At 41.7% G+C, this 22586-nt stretch overlaps 2 protein-coding genes across 6 annotated transcripts in view; one reads left to right on the top strand and one right to left on the bottom strand.

Annotated features, from left to right (window-relative positions):
* Window positions 1-870: 870 nt before the first annotated feature.
* Window positions 871-4811, top strand: fahd2a (fumarylacetoacetate hydrolase domain containing 2A). Of its 2 annotated transcripts, none has more exons than XM_019887976.1 (8): window positions 871-957; window positions 1629-1888; window positions 1970-2186; window positions 3179-3238; window positions 3313-3475; window positions 4102-4210; window positions 4353-4440; window positions 4532-4811. In XM_019887976.1, exons 2-8 carry the CDS (start codon window positions 1629-1631, stop codon window positions 4592-4594), a joined length of 960 nt encoding a protein of 319 aa, XP_019743535.1. In that variant the 5' UTR covers window positions 871-957; the 3' UTR covers window positions 4595-4811. The 2 variants fall into 2 exon arrangements, with proteins under 2 accessions (XP_019743535.1, XP_019743528.1); XM_019887969.1 differs by having other exon boundaries at window positions 937-1068.
* Window positions 4812-5182: 371 nt separating this feature from the next.
* The window catches only part of gpat2 (glycerol-3-phosphate acyltransferase 2, mitochondrial), a 63752-nt gene continuing 46348 nt past the window's right edge, over window positions 5183-22586 (bottom strand). For 3 of the 4 annotated variants that reach the window (XM_019887921.1, XM_019887931.1, XM_019887941.1), the window contains 13 exons: window positions 21969-22051; window positions 20661-20788; window positions 20473-20543; window positions 18816-18976; window positions 18635-18738; window positions 14556-14740; window positions 14000-14077; window positions 13644-13766; window positions 11023-11143; window positions 9422-9490; window positions 9144-9199; window positions 8684-8775; window positions 5183-5739 (listed from right to left, as the gene is read on the bottom strand). In XM_019887921.1, coding sequence (XP_019743480.1) covers window positions 5583-5739; window positions 8684-8775; window positions 9144-9199; window positions 9422-9490; window positions 11023-11143; window positions 13644-13766; window positions 14000-14077; window positions 14556-14740; window positions 18635-18738; window positions 18816-18976; window positions 20473-20543; window positions 20661-20788; window positions 21969-22051 — 1428 coding nt within the window. In that variant the 3' untranslated portion in view covers window positions 5183-5582. The remainder of the gene's footprint in view (window positions 5740-8683; window positions 8776-9143; window positions 9200-9421; window positions 9491-11022; window positions 11144-13643; window positions 13767-13999; window positions 14078-14555; window positions 14741-18634; window positions 18739-18815; window positions 18977-20472; window positions 20544-20660; window positions 20789-21968; window positions 22052-22586) is intronic. The other variant, XM_019887949.1, reaches the window with a different exon arrangement.

The following is a 22586-nucleotide window of genomic DNA, read 5'->3' as shown; positions in this document are numbered from 1 at the left end:
AAAATGGATAGGCAACGCAGTGAAATTTGGACCGATTTCAACTGAATTGATAGTTCAAAGGCAGCGTGTAGACTGTGCAAGGTTAAAATGTCCAATATCAAATTTTAATTTATAATTTGTTGTGTGGTAATCAAAGCTTACTTATGTTGTTTTACTGTAAATATTTAAACACTTATAAATATGCACAATCAGAGATTGGAACTTTTTGTTGACCTTGTTTTGAGATGGGTCTTTGTTTTTGTACTTTGTAATTTATTTTTTTGTAGCACTCCATGTTGTACGCCATGTTGAGTATGTTCAGAAGAATATAAAGCCATTTAAACAATAAATATTTGATATACTGTGTATTTTTTACATTCGTAATTCATTTTACACATAATTTTTCATTATTTATGGGAGTAAATTAATTTAAGCAACAAAAAAACTGAGGAGCCATTTGGGAGCCGAAAGAGCCGGCTCTTTTTAGGGAGCCGAGCCAAAAGAACCGGCTCCCTAAAGGAGCCGGAATTCCCATCACTAATGTTGTATAGTGTATTCAAATTGTCGGAATTTCCCAGTTTTACCGTTTATACGTTGCGCTTATATTAGAAATACCTTAGTCATGTCACGATTGAACTATAATGTGGAATAAATAAAACCAATTGTACGTCATAAAATTATTTTGACAATAAAATAGCTCAGTTTTAATGTTTAATAAGAAAAATCCCATTAACATTGAATGACACTCAACTTTCGTTTGCCTGATGGGAAGTGTAGTTTTTAATCAAACGAAGCATAAAATTGTTTTGTTTTTTTTTTATATTTTTTTTTCGGATACAGGTGATTGTTGCCGTGACTATTTATGTTATTTATAATTTTTTATGTATCAGTCGTTGGAGCTACACGAATGAATGGAAATAAAAGCCACAGAAGCTAAGCGGAAGTTGCGAAAGTTGAGCTTCGGGCACGCGAGCAGAAATGAGTATTAACCAGAGGCTGTGCAAAGGGCACTAAATGCTTGAATGACCCTCTTGTATGTTCAATTTCTGAAAGGAAGTGAGGGTAGATCGGACACTGCTCAAGCTTCAGGTAGGCAACATAGCTACTATTGCAGCTTATTTCGCCCGAAGTCAGGTGGGATAAGCTCCAGCACCCTCCCGCAACCTTGTTTAGGATAAGCGCTGTTGAAAGTGGATGGGTGGACTATGTAGGAGGGAGTTGTAAAATTCTGATAGGAATAAATATGTACAAAGAACGTTCCATTTCGACTGGCACACTACCCGAGTGGACTCAAATTATTATTGTAGGACGCACTTTTGACTAGTCGTGGTTGGTGGGTCTGCATGCAAATGTTGCATGTTCAGCTCACTGAAAACTAAAGTGTGAATATTAGTGAATGCTTGTCAATTTGTGCCCGTTATTGGCTGGCCACCAGTCAAGGGTACACCCCGCCTCTTGCCCCATGTCAGATGGGATAAGCTGTAGTTCACCTGGGATCATAATGAAGAAAATTTGAAAATGCATGGATGAGTTTTTCAAATGATTATGGATGGATAGTTTGTAGTGTTCTTGAATTGTAACACACTGCTGAGAAAAACAAACTGACCACTATTAATTACCAGAAACCTAATTGAAATTCTATGGAACAGATGAGAGTTCCTCCTGGCTCCTTGCGCATCCTCAGTTTGTTCTCTGCAAGACACTTGGTGACCTTGCAGCGACGGGGCTTATGTGACGCACCGATGCGTCTGGTGCAGTTCCATCGACACAGTGATGGAGGTGTGCGAGTGGGAGTGGAGCAGGATGAAGGGCTTGGCGTGGTGGACCTGAGGGTGTTTGACCCCTCCATGCCTTCCACAATGAAAGAGCTTCTGGAGCTGGGAGATGAAGGTCTCAATTGTGCGCGGAGGTATCACAAACATGTACCTAGGCATGGACTTCTGTAAAAAATATTGCTGTTACTTCAACAACTTCTTCATCTTCACCTCAGAGCGGTGTCATCTGGCCAGTGTGTGCTGAAGCATTCTGATGTCAGGCTGCTGTCTCCCATTTTAGCCCCGGAGAAGGTGGTGTGCGTGGGTCTGAACTACCGAGACCACTGCCTGGAACAAAATGCTCCCATCCCCAAAGAGCCCATCATCTTCAGCAAGTTCCCCAACGCTATCACAGGGCCATATGATGACATTATACTGCCTTCTGAGAGCCAAGTGAGTTCCTAGAGTCTGAAATTGTAAAATTGCTTATTTAATATGATTAGAAGTGTCACTTTACTTACTATACAATCATTTGATTAAAATGGTACAGTCAAAGTCTCCACTCGGGCTGACCCAACAGACAGACAAGTTTTACTTCACTGAAGTAGATGACATCTTCCCAAACTCTTTTCCAAAGGTGTAAGAGCCATGAGTGTTAAAACAACAACAACAAAAAAAAGAAAACTGAACATTTTCTTAATGCTTACATACAACGGAAAACACCTTTCACATGCTAACGATTAGCATCGAGGCGGTTTTAGAAAGGGCACTTTATTTTTCGTGTGGCTGTCTATTTTACTGCCCCCAGTGGCCAAGACAGGCAGAGCACACCAGAAGGAGCCAACCTTTCTTCAACCAGGGTACATATAAAATCTCACAGTACCACACCACGTGAAACAAAAATGTCACAAAATAATGCAAATAGCACATTGAAATAATCAATGTCTCAATTTACTCACAAGTGCCATGCAGTGGGAAGGGCATGTATTTGTTCTTCCCCTTACCGATAAACCCAAAATGCATCATTTTGTAGTAAATGAACACTTCTGATCCATCGAGTGAAATTGGAAAATGTCCTGCGGCACACAAAATGATCTCTTATGACGCACTGATGCACTAAGGCAGAATGGTTGCGAATTAAAGACAGAGACATTCAATTCTATATTTTCGAATTTATATACTTTGTCTTTTACTTTCTCCCTTTCATAATTTTGCTGCTGTAAATTGGGAATTGCTCTATTGTGAGACAAATAAAGGTTTTCTTACCTTCAAGCATTATATGGACATGACAACAACCAGACGCAAGCACATATTTTTGGACTGGATTGGGATGACAAAGCAAAGGAGTGCGATATTGACCAGTGTAGGCTATGATACTTGTTAGGATAAGTGTGCAAAAATCATCTGAAAAACACGCTTCCTCTGCTTTATCATTCCGCGTAAAGGAGGTGGACTGGGAAGTGGAGCTGGCTTTTGTGATTGGACGTCAAGGAAAGCACATCAAGGTGAGTGTCACCGCATCGTTATGGCGCGACGGCTAAAGCTCCTGCCAGCTGCCACAATGTGTCTTGCTGTTCAGGAGGAAGATGCTCTCTCTTATGTGGCCGGCTTCATGGTGGCCAATGACGTCAGTGCGCGTGATTGGCAGATGAAGCGGAACGGAAAGCAGTGGCTGCTGGGAAAGACGTTTGAAAGCTTTTGTCCCCTCGGCCCCGCATTAGTGACCACAGATGCCGTGAGAGGTGACTGTGCGCATTAGCAGCCTTCGTCTTGTTTACTCACGTCACACCCTACCCACCTGATGGCATGTATTTAAGATCAAATGCACACTCACTGGCCACACTAAGTACGCCTACAGATCAAATGTAAGAGCTCGATTGAAAAACAAAAACAACAAAAATCTGCCATGGCAAAAGATGACAATGCTCAGTTTTCCCTTACAAAAGAAAAATATATTGCAAGACACTTAATATATTATTTTCCCAATACTGTATCTACCACAATGTATGTTGTAAATACATGGAATTATATATTAATGATCATATATTATGCAATATATCGTGATGTAATATATATTATAATGTATATTTCATTGATTACTCACCTCTATACTGCTGCTTTCTGTACCTCCGCCCCTACTCCCCTTACCCCATACCTCTTCCTCTCATTCACTGGATACGTAAATGTAAAATCCACCTTACTGGCAGAGATACACTAAAAACTGGAAGTAACCACCTCCAAATTTCTTCCCTTGCAAATCTTGTACTGCAAAACACAGGATACATAAATTTGTATTACAAACATTTTTTGTTGCTGTTTTTGGTAATACAGTTACAGCAATACAAATTTGAAAAATTATAATCTCCAGATCCTCACAAGTTGGGAATTCGTTGTCTGGTCAATGGAGAAAAGGTCCAGAGCAGCAACACTGATCAGATGATCTTCAAGACCGAGGCGCTGATCTCCTGGGTTTCAAAGTGAGACTGCCGTTCTGTCTTCTAAAAAACACTGTACTGTATATACCAAAAACCGAAAACTACCGGTAGCTCGTGAAAAATTTGTAGTATCATAACTAAGTCTCGAAATGTACCTTAACTTGGCTTTGTTCTCTTTTTTCAGGTTTGTGACATTAACTCCTGGAGACGTGTTCCTGACAGGCACCCCTCCTGGTGTGGGTGTGTTCAGAAAACCGCCCGTCTTTCTCAAGGTGATTTCTTTGTCGAACAGTTAAAAGATGGAGGGGGTGTGAGGTGGGGGCGTCTGAAGTGCTGTTCTAATAAATCGGTTCTGTCTTTCAGAGAGGAGATGTTGTGGAGTGCCAAATAGACCAATTGGGGTCGATCATCAACAAAGTGATATGAACTCGGAGACTGGCAAAATCATCACTATTAACTGCTTGTTTCACATATAATTTCAACTCAAGAGCACTTGCTTTTTTTCCCCACAATTTGTGAGTTGACATTGTTTTGGCCAATACACAGAGAATGAAGAATCACAGCACTCCTATTATCCACTTGCCTCATTTAACACGTCATTGTCTGCAGAAAACAAAAAATTATGCATTATGGCTAAATTGAATCTGTGGTCAAGATGTTGATTATGTATGTTTGCAGGCCATAATAGAGCCTTTTTTTCCCCCTGAAGTGGCTGAATTATTTGTTCATTAACGCGTGAGAATACTTGAACAACCACCATAGCCACAGGTACAAGTCCAGATGGAATAGTACATGCAGAGCAACACTGGAGGGCAGTATAGTTTCGTGGAGGAACTGCACCTTTTGAATTGTAGCTTTACAAATTGTTGATGCTGCCAGAGGCAGATTCCTCAGACTCATGAGGTACAACTCATGACAAGGGCACCCATTTTGAATTAATAATGGCCTGGGAAAATAATAACCACTAATATAATATCAGTAGACATTATAAACAAAACCAAAAAAAAAACCCCCTCCAATTAGAGCAGTTTAATAACGGTGAGATGAATAGAACTGGGCCTCATTAGCATGGGTGTGAAATAATGGAACTTGGTAACTTTGTAGGAAAAGAAAAACAAGAGCTGAAATGTGTTCAGGTTCCAAACAAAAGCCCCCAGGTTACAGTGTAAACACGGGGTTGGGGGAAAGCACGCTGCATCATCGCGCAACGGCCGATCCACACAGCTGATTACAGCAACCTCATCATCCTCGTCTCCTGCAGCTTTATGCTAATGCTATTACCAAGGCAAAACTTTAAATCAATGTCTCATAACTGAGAAATCTCAATGCAATTAACCCCAAAGGCCTTGTCAACTCAGCGTGAAGCCTCTCTAGAACGAAACAGTCTTTTGACTCCAACCATCTTAGGCTGCGTTCAAAAACACAGTAAGCTCTGAACGGCGCGCTTTAACATATTAATTGTGGAGGAAGCGAGAGATGAAGCGCTGCAGTTTCTGCCTGTTTTCTGCCGACTGGAACAAAGGCGTGACCCCCAGGAAGACTTCTCCTTGCCGCCGCTCCTCCATGAGGACCTGGTGGGGGCACAAACGTGGTGAGCATACTTTAGAAGATAAATCGTTTTAACGTGAATTTTATTCACACAGCAGGATCTAAATGGGCTCAAGACGCATTCCTGCAGGCCGCGGGTGGACTAGTGGTTAGCATGTCTGCCTTCGTTCTGAGTTCAAATCTAGGGCCTCCAACCTTGCTGTGTGGAGTTTGTAGACCCCCACCCCCCCCACCCACGTGCTACGATCAGCGAAGACACACAGTCCCATTCCAACGTGGACAATTTCGTCTGTGTAATTATATCCATCCATTTTCTAATCCGCTTATTCTCACAAAGGGGTCACAGGCGTGCTGGAGCCTATCCCAGCTGTCTTTGTGCAGTAGGCGGGGGACACCCTGAACTGGTTGCCAGCCAATCGCTGTGTAATTTATATGTACCGGAAAGTTTGTTCAACAAAAGCATGGCATTTCAGTAGTAAGGATGGATTCTCCTTAAAACCGCCTTTTGTCCTGTCTAGAGGAAATCAAAACGCAGATGTCCCTGAATTTCTAAAATCTCAAAACTTGGGTTTTAAATTAAAACAGTGATTCTAAAGTGGACTGGCAAATCAGTGTTGTTGTTATATCCAGTTTCTTTCATCTTAGACTGCTGGCAAAGGTGAAGTCCTTCCTTTCTCAGCAGCACAGAAACTGTAATCCATCGTTAGATCTCGGCAAGATTACGGAAATGCACTGTTTTTTTTTGTTTTGTTTTTTTTTTAAGAGTCATCCAGTCCTCTCTTCAGGCGTCTCCAGTTGGTCCAAAATAATGCTGCTCGTCACGTAACTGGAGCCCGTAAAAGAGAACACATAACCCCGATTCTGGCTTTCCTTCACTGGCTTCTTGTACATTTTAGAGTTTATTTGAAGGTACTTCGATTTGTTTTCAAATTTTTAAATGAATGGCCTTGCCCCAGCTAACGTCTCTGAGCTCCTCCATCTCCTCCTGCTGTTGATATGCCTGAAGCCCGCCGTTCTTCTGACGCCTGCACTCAATTTTTTGACATCTAATATTTTATTCAAATATCACTCTTCAGGCTGTGATCTCTCTAGAAAAGAAGAAGCCTTGTGCCATTCACATGGTCGCAACACATGAATATCCATCTATAATATCCCCTAGAGACGATTGTCAAGATAATTTCACATATTTGACATGCAGAACTTAGCGATAAAAGCATTCCTTGAAGGAGATGTGTTATACATATTTTCCGCAGTTTAAGAGTTCCCACGTGTCTAAGTAAAAGGTCTCTGACATCCATCCATTCATTTTCTGATCCGCTGATCCTCACAAGGGTTGCGGCGAGTGCTGGAGCCTATCCCAGCTGGCTTCAAGGTACTAAGCAAGGTACACCCCGAACTGCCTGCCAGCCAATCGCAGGATCTCTGACATTTTAATTAATAGATATTTTAATAATTTAAATCAAAGGACAACCAATCTCCACTTGTCGCACTGAAAATCACGGAGTAGCGGAGGACGGTCCTGTCTCATGCAAATGCCTTTACAGCGTTCATTATCAGAGCTATGGCGTTGCAACAAAGCCAGTGGCTACTCCGTTTTGCCTAGCCGGGCTGACGCCTAACAATTTTCACAGTCTCAAACTACAAAAGCGGAAGTCAGAAGTGGAAGTTTTCTGGCATTATCAAACGCGTACCATACAAAATATCTGTTAGTTCAGCCACTTTTAAAGGAATGCCGCAAAGTGCAAATCATTTAAATTAATACGTGGAGCTTCAAGCAATATGTAAGGATGCCTCCCATTGATCCAGCAAAAAGTATTACGAAGTAAAAGAAAAGAAATTACAGAGTTTCCTCAGTAGTGGCAGGGCAAATCTAAAGTGATGGGATTATATTGTACGATAGGCATTTTTGTAGAGGCTCCATCTCTGTATTGCACAAATACAGAGTCTGGTGTGACTGTGAGAGAGTTTTGCTCTTTGTTCCCTTAATGTTGTTTGTTGCCTTGGTCTTTTCTTTGGTCACACAGTAAGTGACTGTCTGCTTCTGGGTCTAAATTCCGCTCCTCACGTGACAGAGTCAACATTGTATATGGGTTAAGATTGGGGTGGGGGGGGATTATAGAGTGAACTGACATTTGGCCTTTCTGTAGCCTGGAGAGAGTCTACATGATGCACATTCCTCTGGACCATGTGACATGTGTAATATTACATTTTTTTCAGGAAGAGGGGTGTGTAACAACAAGACTGAGTGAAAACCCAGCGAGATGACAGCTGTGTATATTAAACTAATCTTTTTTCTTTCTTTGGAAGACAGTACAGTGCTATAGTTGGGAAAAAGAATAATACAAATATGTACAAAATATTTGTAATGAATTTAAATTATTACGTTTCATGGGAAAGCCTAATATTCAGAAGCAGAGACAGGCGACAAATGCTACTTATTGATGTTTCAAGTAGTGTGATCTTTTAAATTGCATTTTTTCAATATGCATTCAGATCAGTGTTCAAGCAAAGAAAAAAAAACAAGTTACTTAACAGTTAATTTTATCATGCATCTGTATCTCTATTTCCCAGAGATGCAAATAAATGGCCCAGATTCGGGGGAATGGCCCATATACACGCCGTCCCCCATCAAGAGAGTTGTTCTGTTGTGTTTTCACCAAGCTTCCGAATTACACTTACAGAGTGGATTTAAATGTTATTTCTCCATAACGTCCTCTTTAAACAGTAGAGTCCATTTTAAAAATCACAAGACGGCAACAGTTTCTGACTGCTGATCCTGATCAGCTATTAATTGCTTCTTGGAGTCGTTGCAGATATATAGGTCAACGATGGTCTATTTTTAAAGGCAGTGATTGCCATCTCGCAAAGTGGGAGCAGACCGATGCCTGCGCAGGCTGAAGGACTGACTTGTCAATCGTGTTTGCGGGAGATTGTGGAGTTTTTTTTGATGTGCGCAATATGCACTACCTGAGTGCTCCTGCATCAGGAGAATAGATTTCACTTCGGCTCTTTGTAGATTGGAGATGTTGAAATGAAGCCCTTTCTCTTTGTCCTCGAACCTCGGCGGCTCAGACAAGACGAGATTGTGTCTACTCCTCTCTGAAAGACGACGAACCTCGGCGGCTCAGACAAGACGAGATTGTGTCGTGGCCTCTCGTGGCCCTACGTCTTGCGCTGAATCTCAAACTGCGATCATCAAGCATTTATCTGGCCTCGACAACGTTTGTTTTATTCATTCAGATTAGGTCGCCGTCACAACCCTGAAACATGCTCAAAAGTCAAAAGAAAGTTCATTTACACACTTTTATCGCACGATTCCAGAAGGGCAAGAAAGAGTCGCTGTAGTTACTTGAGGTGATGCCATAGAAATTATTTTATCGTGTATATTCACTGAACACACAAAGCATATATAAAGCCTGTCACTCACCCCGAGGTCTATTAGTGTTCCAACTGCAGCGTGAGCAGCCTCCTGTGAGCAGCTCTCTGTGAGATGACACACAAAGGCACGCATCATTCAAAAGAACAGACATATATCCAATAAAGAAAATAACACGTCGGAATAATGGAACAAAGCCATTACCACTGGGACTGGTCGAATTTTTACATTGTGTAACACTGAGTGGTTTCAATTAGGCTGTTCGGATTTTGTCTTTGTATGTGCGGAGGTGTGTGCGTTTTTTTTTGTGTTGAGGGAGATGTGCTCACCATAGTACCGTTTCTTCTCGGTTGCTGTATCACACAGGTGTGAGCACAGCTGAGTCACAAAATCGCCTTCTGCCGGAGAGAAGATGGGGTGTTATTCCACGTGAATGTTCAAAGAGTCTGCACAAGTCATTTATTGTTCTCTATAAAATAGACGACATACAATTATGCCCAAGCACCAAAAGACATGCTAATACAGTGGAATCTCAAAGTTTGAACGCCATTCTCTATTTGGTGCCAGTCAACCTCCGATTCGTTTGTTTTGAAACTCCTTCTCGTAAATGATACAAACCGAATGAACCTGTCAAATGATCTCATCCCTCGGTTTTAGTGACACAGTGGTGCCTTGAGATACCTGAGACACTCGCATCACAAGTCACCTACTGCTGCTGAAATAAACAGAAAAAGTAAATCTGTTTCCATAGTAGATGTCAACGTCAAGTGTCATTTTTGAAGAATTCCTCCCCTGTCTGCCAACATCTGCTTGTTGTGAAGTGAGTTGAGGTGCATTCAATGCGCCAATACACCGCTCATATAACACATTTTTCTGGCGAGCCAAAGCAAAGACATCAACTTTGAATTCGGATCACTCGTATCGCAAGGAACCACTGTATATTCATTGAACATATGAGTCGTACATGAGGGTTGGGGTGGGGGGTGGAAAAAGGGCACAGTTTGACTTGGGAAGTGCTGACGGTGAATCGAGTGCATGTATCATCATTTTTAACATTCGAAACTATTTTACAAGTGCAAACCAGTGAAGCAATGTATAATTAAACCTAATCATCATAAATTGTGTCCCCCTGTTAACTGCAACAGTGTGTGGCGGACAAGGGGGGACACGTGCAGAAGGAATTTACTGCCTCTGCCCATGAAGTGACTGTCTTGACATCCATGCTGAACATAAATGACTTTGCTGACTTTTACAGCAGTGTCTTGACAAATTAGCGTGAGTCATTCCATGCCTGCACACTCTTAGCCGAATTTTTGTCTCTAGAAATGAATCAAAATGTTACTAATCCGTTCCAGCCTCCCATTAAACCCTAACAAAAACTATTTTCAGTGGGGTTATATTGTATAAGGAAAATAGCACTAATATTGTACTTGATAAAAATGTAGTCAGAACAGAATAAAATAGGACGTAAAGGAATAAACAGTTTGAGCAGCATAATACATTGCGACTGCACGTCTCTTTGTCTTTGTCTACATGTATTGCTCCACCCTTGAACTTCAAATATCAATTGCTTAATGGGTCATAAAACCCCCAAACACAGATGCTATCTGTCTGTAGTATTTTGCATTGTTTGTTAGCATTAAGCTAAGCGGACAGTCCTAAGGCAATGCTTTGAAATGTATTTATGTATTTATTCATTTTTAATAATTGTTCAGTATTGCCAAATTACCGCCTATTGTGAAATGAGTTGGGTTGACTGCCACTGTCACCATACATTGCTCAGATCTCAAAATTGCGCTCGCAGGTCAAAGCAGAAACACTGCTAAATGACGGTTCGTAACTCTCAAGTTGGGTCACTTGAATCTCAGGTCACCAGTGTGCGTGACTTTCATTTCTCAGGAAAGGTAAAGTTAAAAAAAAGAAACTAAACCTGGAAGAGGTGTGCGTAGGTGGTCCAGGAAAGCGGTGGTCCAGGAGAGAGCCCTCAGACGTCCGGCGAGCATGTTGCAGAGGAAGAAGAGCATGTCGGGACACTGATTTGGCTGGCTTATCTAGGAACGAGAGGGCAAGAAAGAGGTTGATAGGAATGTCAACGGCAGGATGATTGGAAGAGTTCACTATAGAAAGAACATTTTCCGCTAGGCTGAACTCCCTGTGAAAAGTCTCTGTCAGCTGGCATGTCAAGCCGTACAGAAATCCAGCAGAAAAGATCTTTTAATTTTGGTTTCTGTCATTTTGTCCAGCAGCCTGTCAGCTCATTTTTTTTGCCTCAGACTGAAATAACTCAGCAAATGTGCTATGGACTGTTATGAAAGTGCATAAAAACATTCATGGGCCCCAGAAGAGGTCTCCGGTCCGTTACTTTCACACTGAGGTTCACGTACGAGTGAACAACAATAAGGAAGCAGGGTACCATGACATTTCCTTGAATGATCCGGTGACTATTCCGGTGTAAAGGTCAGAGAATCAAAGGAAGCTGTCATATAGCTTGACATATTTTTCCTGTCATGGGAATTTGAATATTTTCCTGCACGAAGACTGCGGAAAGGCCATTTGAACCTGTTTAAAATCAACCCATATTCTTCAGTCCTATTCTAAGTCCATGCCATTTTTGTTGTCCAAGGTTTTGCATGGACACTGTTCATACCCCTTCAGATGATCTACAGTCTTATCAACAAATTGCGTTGACAGCAAAGTCTAGTACCTTGCCTGTATTACCTATTTTGGGGCTTATTCAGGAGATGTTCTGAGCATTCATCAATTCCAGATTTACACTGATTTCTGTGTTAATTATTGAAGGCCTGTATGAATTGTTCAAAGACACACACACACACACGCACACATAAAAACTAAAATTCACACACAAACAATTAAGTACTTCTGCAGAGAATTTACAGTCAAGCGATTTCAAATATCAATCCACTAGCACCTCGATAAAATACTAAACAAGTATCACTACGATGTACACGTCACTACTAGCTCAAATCAATAGCAAGTACTAATACTGTACATATGCGGGACACTTTTTGACGCACCTTTGCCTTGGATCTCATGAGATCGTGAAGGGCGCGTAGCTGTTGAGTGTATTTACTTGACACCATTGCAACATGTTAGAGGATATTATGCGAGATGAGTAGCCATCCAAATTTCGAAAGAAACAAATTATAATGTAACAATTTCAGTGAAATGGAAGTAAATCCTCAGCCTTGACAGTAGAGCTGGTTACGAGAGCAAATCTTGCCTCACCGAACTGATCCAGGTCTGCTTTGTGTGATGTCAAGGGTATTCAGGTGGGCTAACGAACACACAGTGGTCACTTGCCGAAAAGAGAAGATAATATTTGTCAGGGAGCGAGATGTGTTTTTGCTCAGGCAGCTGAGGGTGGCCAAGGCAGGAGAAGAGTATGAGCTTGCCATCGTAAAAATGTATATAATAATAATAATAATGAGTCTCTCCCGTGGTAGAGCGATCTGATAAGAACTAGATGTGACTGTGCATTCGATACAATCAATTATATTGCTACTGAGGATTTATTTTTAATTCACAGAAGCAGGGTCTCAAGTAAATAAGGGGATAAGAAGCTATGAAAAGGGTGACGAAAAACAGAAGTAGTCCGCACATGAATATTTGATATGCAACATCCAGAAAGTTTCTTTGAAATAGACAGCACTGAACAGTCAAGGTCTTACAGGCAACAAACACCAAGTAATATAAGAGCAGAGACCAACAAAACACACCGTATGTACTGGGAAAGCAGCGCTTGAGAACATTCTGAAAATCTAAATGAAGCAGCATTAAACATTAAATATCTATCAACTGAATGCAACGCGCTGCCTTTTTGTCTTTCAAAATCAAGACTGAGCACAGAGGAAGACCGCTCATGGAGAAGAAAGCTGAATGCAATAACAGTTTTGAAGCATGCGCAGCTTTGAAAATGTTCTCTGAGGCAAGAGTTGCACTAACCGACGCTCTCGAAGCTTTGGGTCAAAACAATATTTGGATGAAAAATCTATTTCTGAAAGGAACTTGCCGGGGAAGATTGGAATCATGAACTATTTTCTGTTGTCAAAGTCAAAGGAAAAAGAAGCAAGCCTAATTGAGAGGTTTGTGGATGACAGTTGTGGTCAGTCGTGCTTTGATGTTATTCATTAAGATCTTTTTTCCCCCCAGCATTGTAACATTGTCACCTCCAAGTCACTTTTCCCACACTTTGGGAGTTGATTAGAAGCCCCGTGATGCTTTGAAAAGTCACACATAACATTTCATGACAGTCTTCTATTAAAGCTGACACACATATTGCTAATTGGTATTCAGGTAATGCGTTTCGGCTGTGTGGCTGCTTTTGTTATGGAGATGTGCTCGCCACAAATGAGTCTGTCGTGCTGTGGCTTGGCTAATTTTGTCGTGGCCTGTTTGCACCCCCATAAGCTGCCATCGTCTGTTAAGTGGGTCAACATCCGGCATGATTCTCCCTACATACAGTCGAACCTCTGGTGCTTTTCAGTGGCACGTCATGGAGGCAGAAAAACCTCCATGGTACTGTTCAGGTACCTTGTAGGCACGCAAGTCCTGCTCCTCGCATTCAGAATCGCTTTGATACGGCTCATCTGTGGTGGTCCATGCTAGCATGCCCTCTCTCTTCCAGAAATGACAGATTGGATTGTCCCTCTGAACCTGTAGAGAAAGATAATCTGCAATGCTTGGAGGCAAACAGAGTGCATCCATTTATGTGCGCAAAGATCACGCCGTTTATAAAAAAAAAACAAAAAACACTCAGACTTTTTAATTCAATATTTTCCAATGGTAAGAACACATTCTACATGAGAGTGGTTGATCGGCATCCTGGAATGAATTGTGTTGTTATGTCTCAGTATACATTTAGGGGACTATAAAAAAATGCATCTTACTTCTTCCATGATTAAGATGCCACATCGCACTAAGCTGTCAATTGCATCCAGGGCAAAACTTTGAGAAGACTGGCACGGCTGGAGAAAATGGGGGAAAAAAAAAAAGAGAGAGAAGGTCAGAGGAACAAACAGCTTCACTCTCATCATGGAAGACGGGCGGAGGAAGACAGGTGACAAAGAGCATAGACTGTGAGGTGAAAACGAAGATGAGTTCAGAGGAGAAGCGGAGTCGTCCATCGTGATGCATGAATGGGAGTGATATTTTGCCATGGAGGAAAAGGCTGAGCAACACTGCTGCAAGCAGAGCAGAAAATAACACTCATATGAAAGGGGGGCTAACAGAGAAAAGGTGCAGTATATCTGCCTCCAACTCGGAGCCCTTGAATTCAACGTGATGGAGCGTGTACACATGTACATGCGCCGAAACACACAGCACGAGCACACAATTCAGCACCAGCGGTGCAGGGTGAGTCACTGTTCAGCCCCATTAAACACCCATTGAACGAGACAACACCGGATGTGCGTGTGTGCGTGTGTGATATGAATGGAAACTCACTGGTCTAAAGCCCGGAGGCAGGAGATGGCAGAGCTGCAGGGCTCTTTCGGTCAGCTCCAACTGGCAGAGCACCACATCAAACTCCAAGTCACCTTTGACCGCGTCTCCATCTGCACTGTCGGCCCTCACCTCGCTGCTGATGCCACTGCTGGCAATCTCACATAGCATGGCTGACACTGCACATGCTGGGGGGATACATATATAACTTTATCAACAAACAGACTGCATATATATATATGCGCCACTTGTAAGCATATAGAGTGTCGTGAACTTGTATCACAGCGCATTTACAGAGGACAGCTTGAAAAGGGTGAAAAAGAGTGAGTTCACTTCACACAATGTGGAGAGCTGTTACCAAATGTATAAGTTAATGGATAATGGAATGAGGCATGCCCTGAAACACTCAAGAGGAACTCACCGTGCGTGCTTCATCGTACGGAGAGGTGTTACAAATATTGTGTTGCACTTAACTTAGTATGTGCCTAAAAGGTTCGATCAAAATTGTCTTTGAAATGATCATCAGACTCCCATGTTAAGCATGACCACATTAGATGGCAATGGGGAAAAAAAAAAGGTTGGTAATTTAGCATCGTCTCTTTGCCACAGACATCAATTCCTAACCGGTGTGCTCTAAGATAATCAGGCATGAGGCAAGAAATTCGGAGATTTATTTCACACAAATTAAATCTTTATTTGCTCATCTAGCTATTCCATTCCAATGTTTGGTGACAGACAGAACGTTTCAAAGCTCTTCCACTGGATGGCATTTCAGTGTATTTTATATCCTTTTGGTGAGATTTTTGTTTGGTAGCATGTGCTGATTTTTTTTTTTTTCTGCCGTAAAATATGTGCCCTGGCTCAATAAAGTTTGGGAAACACTGGTCAAGGGTAGCTGCTGCCAATTGAGGATCATTTGGATTAATTCCCGAGCAGAAACCTGGAATTCCCACAGAAATGGCTGCTTCAAACCAAAATGGCCGACTTCCTGTTCAACTTCGGGGTCTACGGCAGCTTCTTGTGTGTCCAGTTGTGATAGACTCGTTGACCGAATTTTGTGTCAATTAATTAAATTGGTGTCAATTTTACAGTCACATTCCAGTCATATTTCACACACACACAAATAAATAAATAAAAGCATGTATCATTCATGATGATATTATATCCGATTACTATCTAGCGATCCATACTCTAGGCTGCCATATTGGTATTGCTTCAGAGGTGAAAAAGTTCTAACGGGACACCCGTAACAGTTTGGCTTATTTTAAGCAATTGAGAGCAAAGCCTTTGTTTCCTAAGGCCCATTGCCCACAACCTTCACTTCCGCGACCGAAATAAACCGCGCTTACATAATGATTGATGCACGGAGGCATTATCAAAAGGCATTGTACGTGGCTTTGAAAAAAAAGCAAAAAAAAAAAAAAAAAAAACCCCAATGTGCTTAAAAATGCAAATGAGATTGACAGTCAACTGTCACTCAAGTGCTTTGGAAACAGCACAGAACAGCTAAAAATCTGCGTCATCAACCTAGCGGACGGTAATGGTTCCCATGGCAATGACTGTAAAGCAGCAGCACCGCCAAGGTTCTGATATCCTTGAGTTTGGAACGTCAAACTCTTTGCGTATACCGAATATCTTTACTCTTTGTGCTGTGACATGACAGAGTTTTTCCCCCCTTTCTCTTTTGAGCTTTTGAAGTAGATCTAAATGCATTGTTCAGACCAGACTTTTCAGCAAGTGAGATATGGCTTAGTGTGTCTCTGCAGAAAACGATATAGTATGTTTTCACGACTTTTGATACTTACAACCTGGACCAGAAGAATATCTACCGTGCTGTTGAAAAGGAGGCTCTGGAGAGACAGTGTGCGAGTGAGAATAGGATGTGAAACTTTAAGAGGAACATATTAACTCTCGAGTGCCCATTGTGGCGGAGTCATCAATAGGAACCAGACTCTCAAGAACAGGTTTGACCAACCACATTGAAAAAGGAAAGATGAGAAAAAGTAAGAGCAATCTACAGTACAAGTGTGGGAGAGGAGAGGCAGCAGATCACGGTTGAGCAGATGGCCACAGCGAGCGTGGGGACTGAGATTGAGAGCCATCTATTCCGGACAGAGCCGGCAAAGCTTCATTAGAGGGGGGAGAGAAGCTAGAATGATGCTTTGACAGAACCCGAGAAAGCTGAAAACCAGTTGGCTTAGCCGAAGAGACTGAAAAGAGCGGTTGAGCGATTAAAGGAAAACATATTTTTTTAAAAATTACATTGCATAGTGGTTAAACGAAATGGAGCCTTTTTTTTTTTTTGCACAGTTCTACTTCAGAGTTCCTGCTACTTTAACAATGTCCTCCGGCGAAAAAACAAGCAGCAATATGTGACTATCTCTCCTAGTTCGACTTGCGAAGTAAATATGAACATTTCCACTCATTTTCACTGTATTTCTGATAAATACTTGAATAGTAAAAGGGGAGTGCCAATATTGACAGCAAATGTCATGTTCTCTGCATGTTGTGGGTATCGACAGCAGAATTTGCAGTTCAGTGATTTGGCGTCCCTGAAATACCTCAGCCTGATAAAAGATATGCAGCCACTCAACCCAAAAATAGAATTTCCTGAATTTTGTTCGTCATGACCATTTCCTCACAAAATGAGTCCGACTCATTATCAGAATTTGTCTCCTCTGGCACATTAGTTTGTTTGGGAGGGGGGTGAAAGTAAGCCCTGGTTGTCCTCTTCACCATTGATCACGATGTACAAGAGTTATGTGAAACGATGGAGCTATCTATATATTTTTTAATAAACCTTAAATGGCAAAATGTTACATCAAATAAGCAGGTATAATCTTACTTTCTTTACCCTTGAGCATGTGTGATGTTACTGACTGGAGATTGCTGAGATTTATTTTATTTTTTTGATATAGGCTCTGCACATTTTATTTCTTTTTAATTGTAGATAAGTTTAGTGTCCACTTGCACGTGCAGTCCACTTGTTTAGTTGGATATGCTGAAGTGGTAAAGCTACAGATTTGTTTGCATTATAGTTTGATTTCCTACTAATTTGCAATATAGTATATGTAGAATACGTCACACTTGTGTGGCAAAATGATATTCCCCTGGTGCATGCTTACATTTGAAAAACTACATGTTGAAGTAATAAGTTTACACATGTAATTGTAGTAGACAAAGAAATTGGTTTTTCATATTAATGATTCATTTTTCTTATCCTATTATCTATATATAGAGCTGGTATTATTTATTGTGATAAAAATGAAATAGGAGCTTGTTCAAAATGTAATTGAAAAGAACCTTGAAAAAAAAATTATCATATACAACATCACCATCACAATTTTCAGGGGAAAAAACTGCAATTAGATTATTTTCCATAATCGTTCAACCCCAGTTGTGAATTACATAAACAAGCACACATGACTAAAGTAAAAAAAAAAAAAATCCAGAACAATTGCTGGCTTTGTTCAGTCTTTTGCAATGGCCTTGACAGCATTGACAGTAAAGGACAGCACAAGAGCAGCTAAACTGCATAACTGGAGAGCATAAAAACTTTAGTCAAGACAGCTCAGCTTCCCAACAATGCCATATTTCTGCTGAGATGACAGAAATTTAGAGCACTGTGTGGAAAAATGATTTTTCCTTTTTTTTTTTGCCTTGCAAAGATTAGCAGATGTAGTTGCTTCAGAGTCTATTTTTCATGCATAAATGACTTAGCAATGACGGCATGAATCCCAACAATTCAAGCTGGGGGCAACATAATGGTTGAAAGAACAAATTACGGATGTCATTGCACTAATGGCCACTCAAGCCTCTGTGGCTACAGACGAAAAAGCTCATAGGCAGTCTTGTGCTTGTTGCGTCTGCTAACACTGAGTATTAAGAAGTGCAACTTTTAAAATATCATGTTTCAAATCGATTTCCCATCCTGCCAAGGCAACTGTCACAAGTCGCAGCCAAAGCCTCCCACGAACACCACCACGCGAAGAGAACATAAGGTCTCAACATGACTTTCGGGCTGAAATGTGAAGGGAAAGTACTGCCATCTTACCAAAATACATGCATGAAAAATCACTCACCACCAACTGCTTCCAAAATAAAAGTATGAGTGACAATCTGGGCCTGAAGGTCAAGGTGATGTGCGGCAGCAAAAGTAGGACGAGGCACAATTAAAGGGTCTTGCCTGGAGGTCAAAAGAAGATATGGTGTGCAAGGTTTTCTGAGTCATACTCATTTATATTGCATTTCTGGAGGACTGACCTTGACGGTACTGCAGCTATGATGAGGTGAGAGGCGAGCAGTGTCACGGAGTAGTGGACCACCTCTGTTAGACTTCCTCCAAATCCGACGTCTTTGTTCCTGAACAAGAGCTCCTCCGTGAGCCAGCTGACATCACGACACAAGACGGATGTGCTCACACCCTGCCCACGGGGATGCAGGAAGTTAATTTATCATCAACATCAGTGGAACTTCTCACAACTGCTGTGAAATTATGCAAGAATTCCATCAGATTTTTTGGAACGTTATGACTCTAGACTGAAGTCTCGGAATTAAAATCAGGCATACTGTATCGTCTCAGACCATAAGCCCCCCAAGGACCACGAGTTGTCTATGGAGCTATTAAAAATATATATCAGAATAAAAACCTGTAGTTGCAAGTTCAGTATTGTCGTGTATGACCAAACACGAGTACTGCTGGAGACAAGTAGCAGTGGAACAACAATGAGGAGATGATTTACCCCAAAATGTTGCAACGCAAACATGTTACTTCAGATCTGTGCATCAAACTGGTAGCCCTTCACAATTCATCAGTACCCAAAATGTAGCTCTCAATTCCACAATGTAGTGACCACCAGTCGAAGAATCCACTGTGCCCCAGCATGGGCTTTGCGTTTTCCTTGACATTTTGTGTTTTTTATTGTGACACATCTCACAAGGAAGGAGCAGCCTCAACATGTTAGCGAGGGTGTGAGCGGGAGGGGTGGTGGGGGTGAGAAACGTGCTCCTGCCCCAGCGCGCCTGCTTGGCAACGCCGCCCACCAGGCCGCCCCGCCATGGACCCCACTGCCTCGTCAACAGCCCCTCCTGGCCCATCAGCGATGGAGGCGGACAGACGCATTGTTTCTCACACCCTCCGAGCAAGGCTGCGGTGAGGTCGGCCATCCCCAGCCTCCTCCCACCCACTGTGACAGCAGCCACCAACCCCCGCCACCGTGGCGAGGCCTGCAAGCTAGCGAGTGAAAATGAGTTGCGGTGCTCCCGGCCGATAAACAGAAAATAAAAGAGAAAAGAGGAAGGGGGATAGAGGCAGGTTAGACGAAAGAGACAGCAGTTATACGGGTGTCCTTGCATTCTCCTTAAAAAAAAAAAAAAAAAAACATGAAAAACATGAGTAGGGTCTGTTCTGCAAATAGCTCAGCAGTGATGGGACACTGTGACTTGCTCAGAAGAATTAAAACCGAATAATTTAAATAGCTATTTATTCATTTATTTATTCTATTAAAATGATGATTTTATTTACCCCATAGCCAAAAAGACATTTTAGAGCTGTAATTTCAATATCGTGATACCACACTGTTTTTGCTTATGATTAGCATACCATCAGAATCAAATATCGGCCCAGACTTCGAACAGCACTGGCAGGTAAGGAACTATGTTGAGGTGATCGATCTCGATATAGACAAACTTATATGTTGGTGACAGGCTAAGTTTAGCTGGGGTTGTGAGAGTCTTTGCCGCATACTTACATTATTCAGGAGTGTTTTTTTTGTGTGTTTGTTTTATGTTTTTTGAATTAATCTTCACATGTATGACTGTTTATGTTAAAATGTGACTTTCAAATTGCATGTTTAGTGAATGTACGTATTGTGTATGCTGTTGCTAGCTTGACCCTGGAACACAAGGATGATACATTTACCTTGCGGTGTCTGTACAGCAAAAGACTGGATAGCAGACTGGTGGACATCACAGCCATGCAGGAGGTTACAGCTGCGAAGGAGAGCAAAACTCACAAATCCTCAATACCATTGCACAATGCAAACGTGATTAAAATATCTCACGGGGATTCATTTACACAGCAGCAGGGGAATATTATCTCCGACTTACAGAAGATGAGGTGGACGGCAATCGCCATGCTGAGCTCGCTCTCCTGATGAGTTAGCTCTGCAGTTTCTGACGCAGAACGAGAAGGCAGAAGCCACGATATCTTCCTCTGACCAAACTCACTTTCAGTGCTTGATAGAAAAAGCAAACAGCCCGAATCAATATTGGATAAGATGTCAATCCTTGGTGGAATGATCACACTGCTAGAACAAATACAGATATCGCTCACACAAGTCTGCAGCTGGAGATTTTTGTTGTTGTTTGTTTTAATGCTCCAACTGTGAATTATACAACACATCTCTCAGAGTGTCAGTGTCCCCCACTGTACATTCCCCGCTCAGCAGCAAGCATTAAGATGACACAGCGACTCGCCGGTGTGCACGGTGGAGCATTTAGTGGTGCCCTATATTTCCCTCAGGAACACTGAGCTAAACAAGCGAAGAACGGACCAGGTGGCCCCCTTTGATTGAGTGGCCCCGTTGCTCCTTAACGCCGTCATGAGGATGGAAACAACTTTTGGCGGAGAGAAAGACTCATGGGGAAAAGAAATGGGTTGATGAAATAAACTGATGGCCATATACAGTCGTGTTTTAACTTCAATGAACAACAACAAATGAAAAGTAGCAGGGCCTCATTCAATGACAATATATGAAAGGCATTTTCAGTCATTTCTGTCGACGAGGGAAGCTCATCACGTGCAAAATAACACTGCTGGACCTAGGTGTACTCCATAAAGCTCTCTGGAGCATTGTGCATCATTGCTTGGATACAGAGTGTAGCTGAGAAAGTATTTTACATCTGTCACTGCTGTTTGACAGATTTGCCAGGGCCTTCAGTGAAATGCGACACGCTACAAATATTCACAGTATGTTAGGTAATCCCCTCGTTATTTCTTAGTATGATGGCTAGCACCAAAGCTTGTTAACATTGTCAAATAAAAGAAAACGAAATTACACGCTGATAACACTCCGGTCGAACTATCCCCATTCTGCCATTCATCACTTCTCATCTCACTGAATCTCTTTTTTTCCTCCCTTTTGCACGCGCGCTCTTTTCTTTGCCTGTCAGAAGCCGAGGCTACTCACTGAGGATGTTCATCGAACCTTTACTGTGTCGGTGCAAGATTTAAAATATAGAATTATTATTACTATTATTATGATAATTATTATTATATTATTATTATTCAAATGCTGGGTCCAACCAAATTTTGTGGCGAATTTCCAAGACAAAATGTGTGTGTGTGTGTGTGTGTGTGTGTGTGTGTGTGTGTGTGTGTGTGTGTGTGTTTTTGAGCTTGGGACGTGAGATTACCTATTGTTAATGATAACAGGCAGCAACAGGTCCTGTAGAGGGCGCCATTCAACTACTCTGCACCTGCCGGATGCGTGCATCTCCTACACACACACACACACACACACACACACACACACACACACACACACACACACACTTTAGCAAAAATCATACTCCAGGGCTACTTAACACAATATTTAAAGCATACTGAAATGTTTACTTAAACAGTGACTTCTAAAGAACAGATTATCAAGCATTGCGTGCAATGGAGCTTCTTCTTTTATTACTACCATACATTTACTTCACATTAGCCACTACGGTACATTTAGCTGTTCTCTTGTGCGTTGTCAACAACATAAATATATATTCCCGTGTTTGTAAAATTATGAAAATCATTCCTTGCACTGTTGCACTCATGGTCCAATGGCATTTCGGTGTCTATATTTCGCTTTTCCAGTGATTGATCCATCTGGATTGTCCTAACTTGTTACACATTTATAACCAGCTTTGCGTGTGTGTAACCGCTAATATTGTAAGGCTCCATTTCATACATCATGTAATATTGTGAGGGATTCAAAATAACCTTTGAATGAAGAGCCCTCACTCACAATATACTTATTAGGCCTTAGGGTGGTC

This window comes from Hippocampus comes, unplaced genomic scaffold (assembly GCF_001891065.2).
Source record: "Hippocampus comes isolate QL1 unplaced genomic scaffold, H_comes_QL1_v1.1 scaffold155, whole genome shotgun sequence".
Lineage (NCBI taxonomy): Eukaryota > Metazoa > Chordata > Actinopteri > Syngnathiformes > Syngnathidae > Hippocampus > Hippocampus comes.
This window is presented reverse-complemented; position numbering and strand designations above follow the sequence as displayed.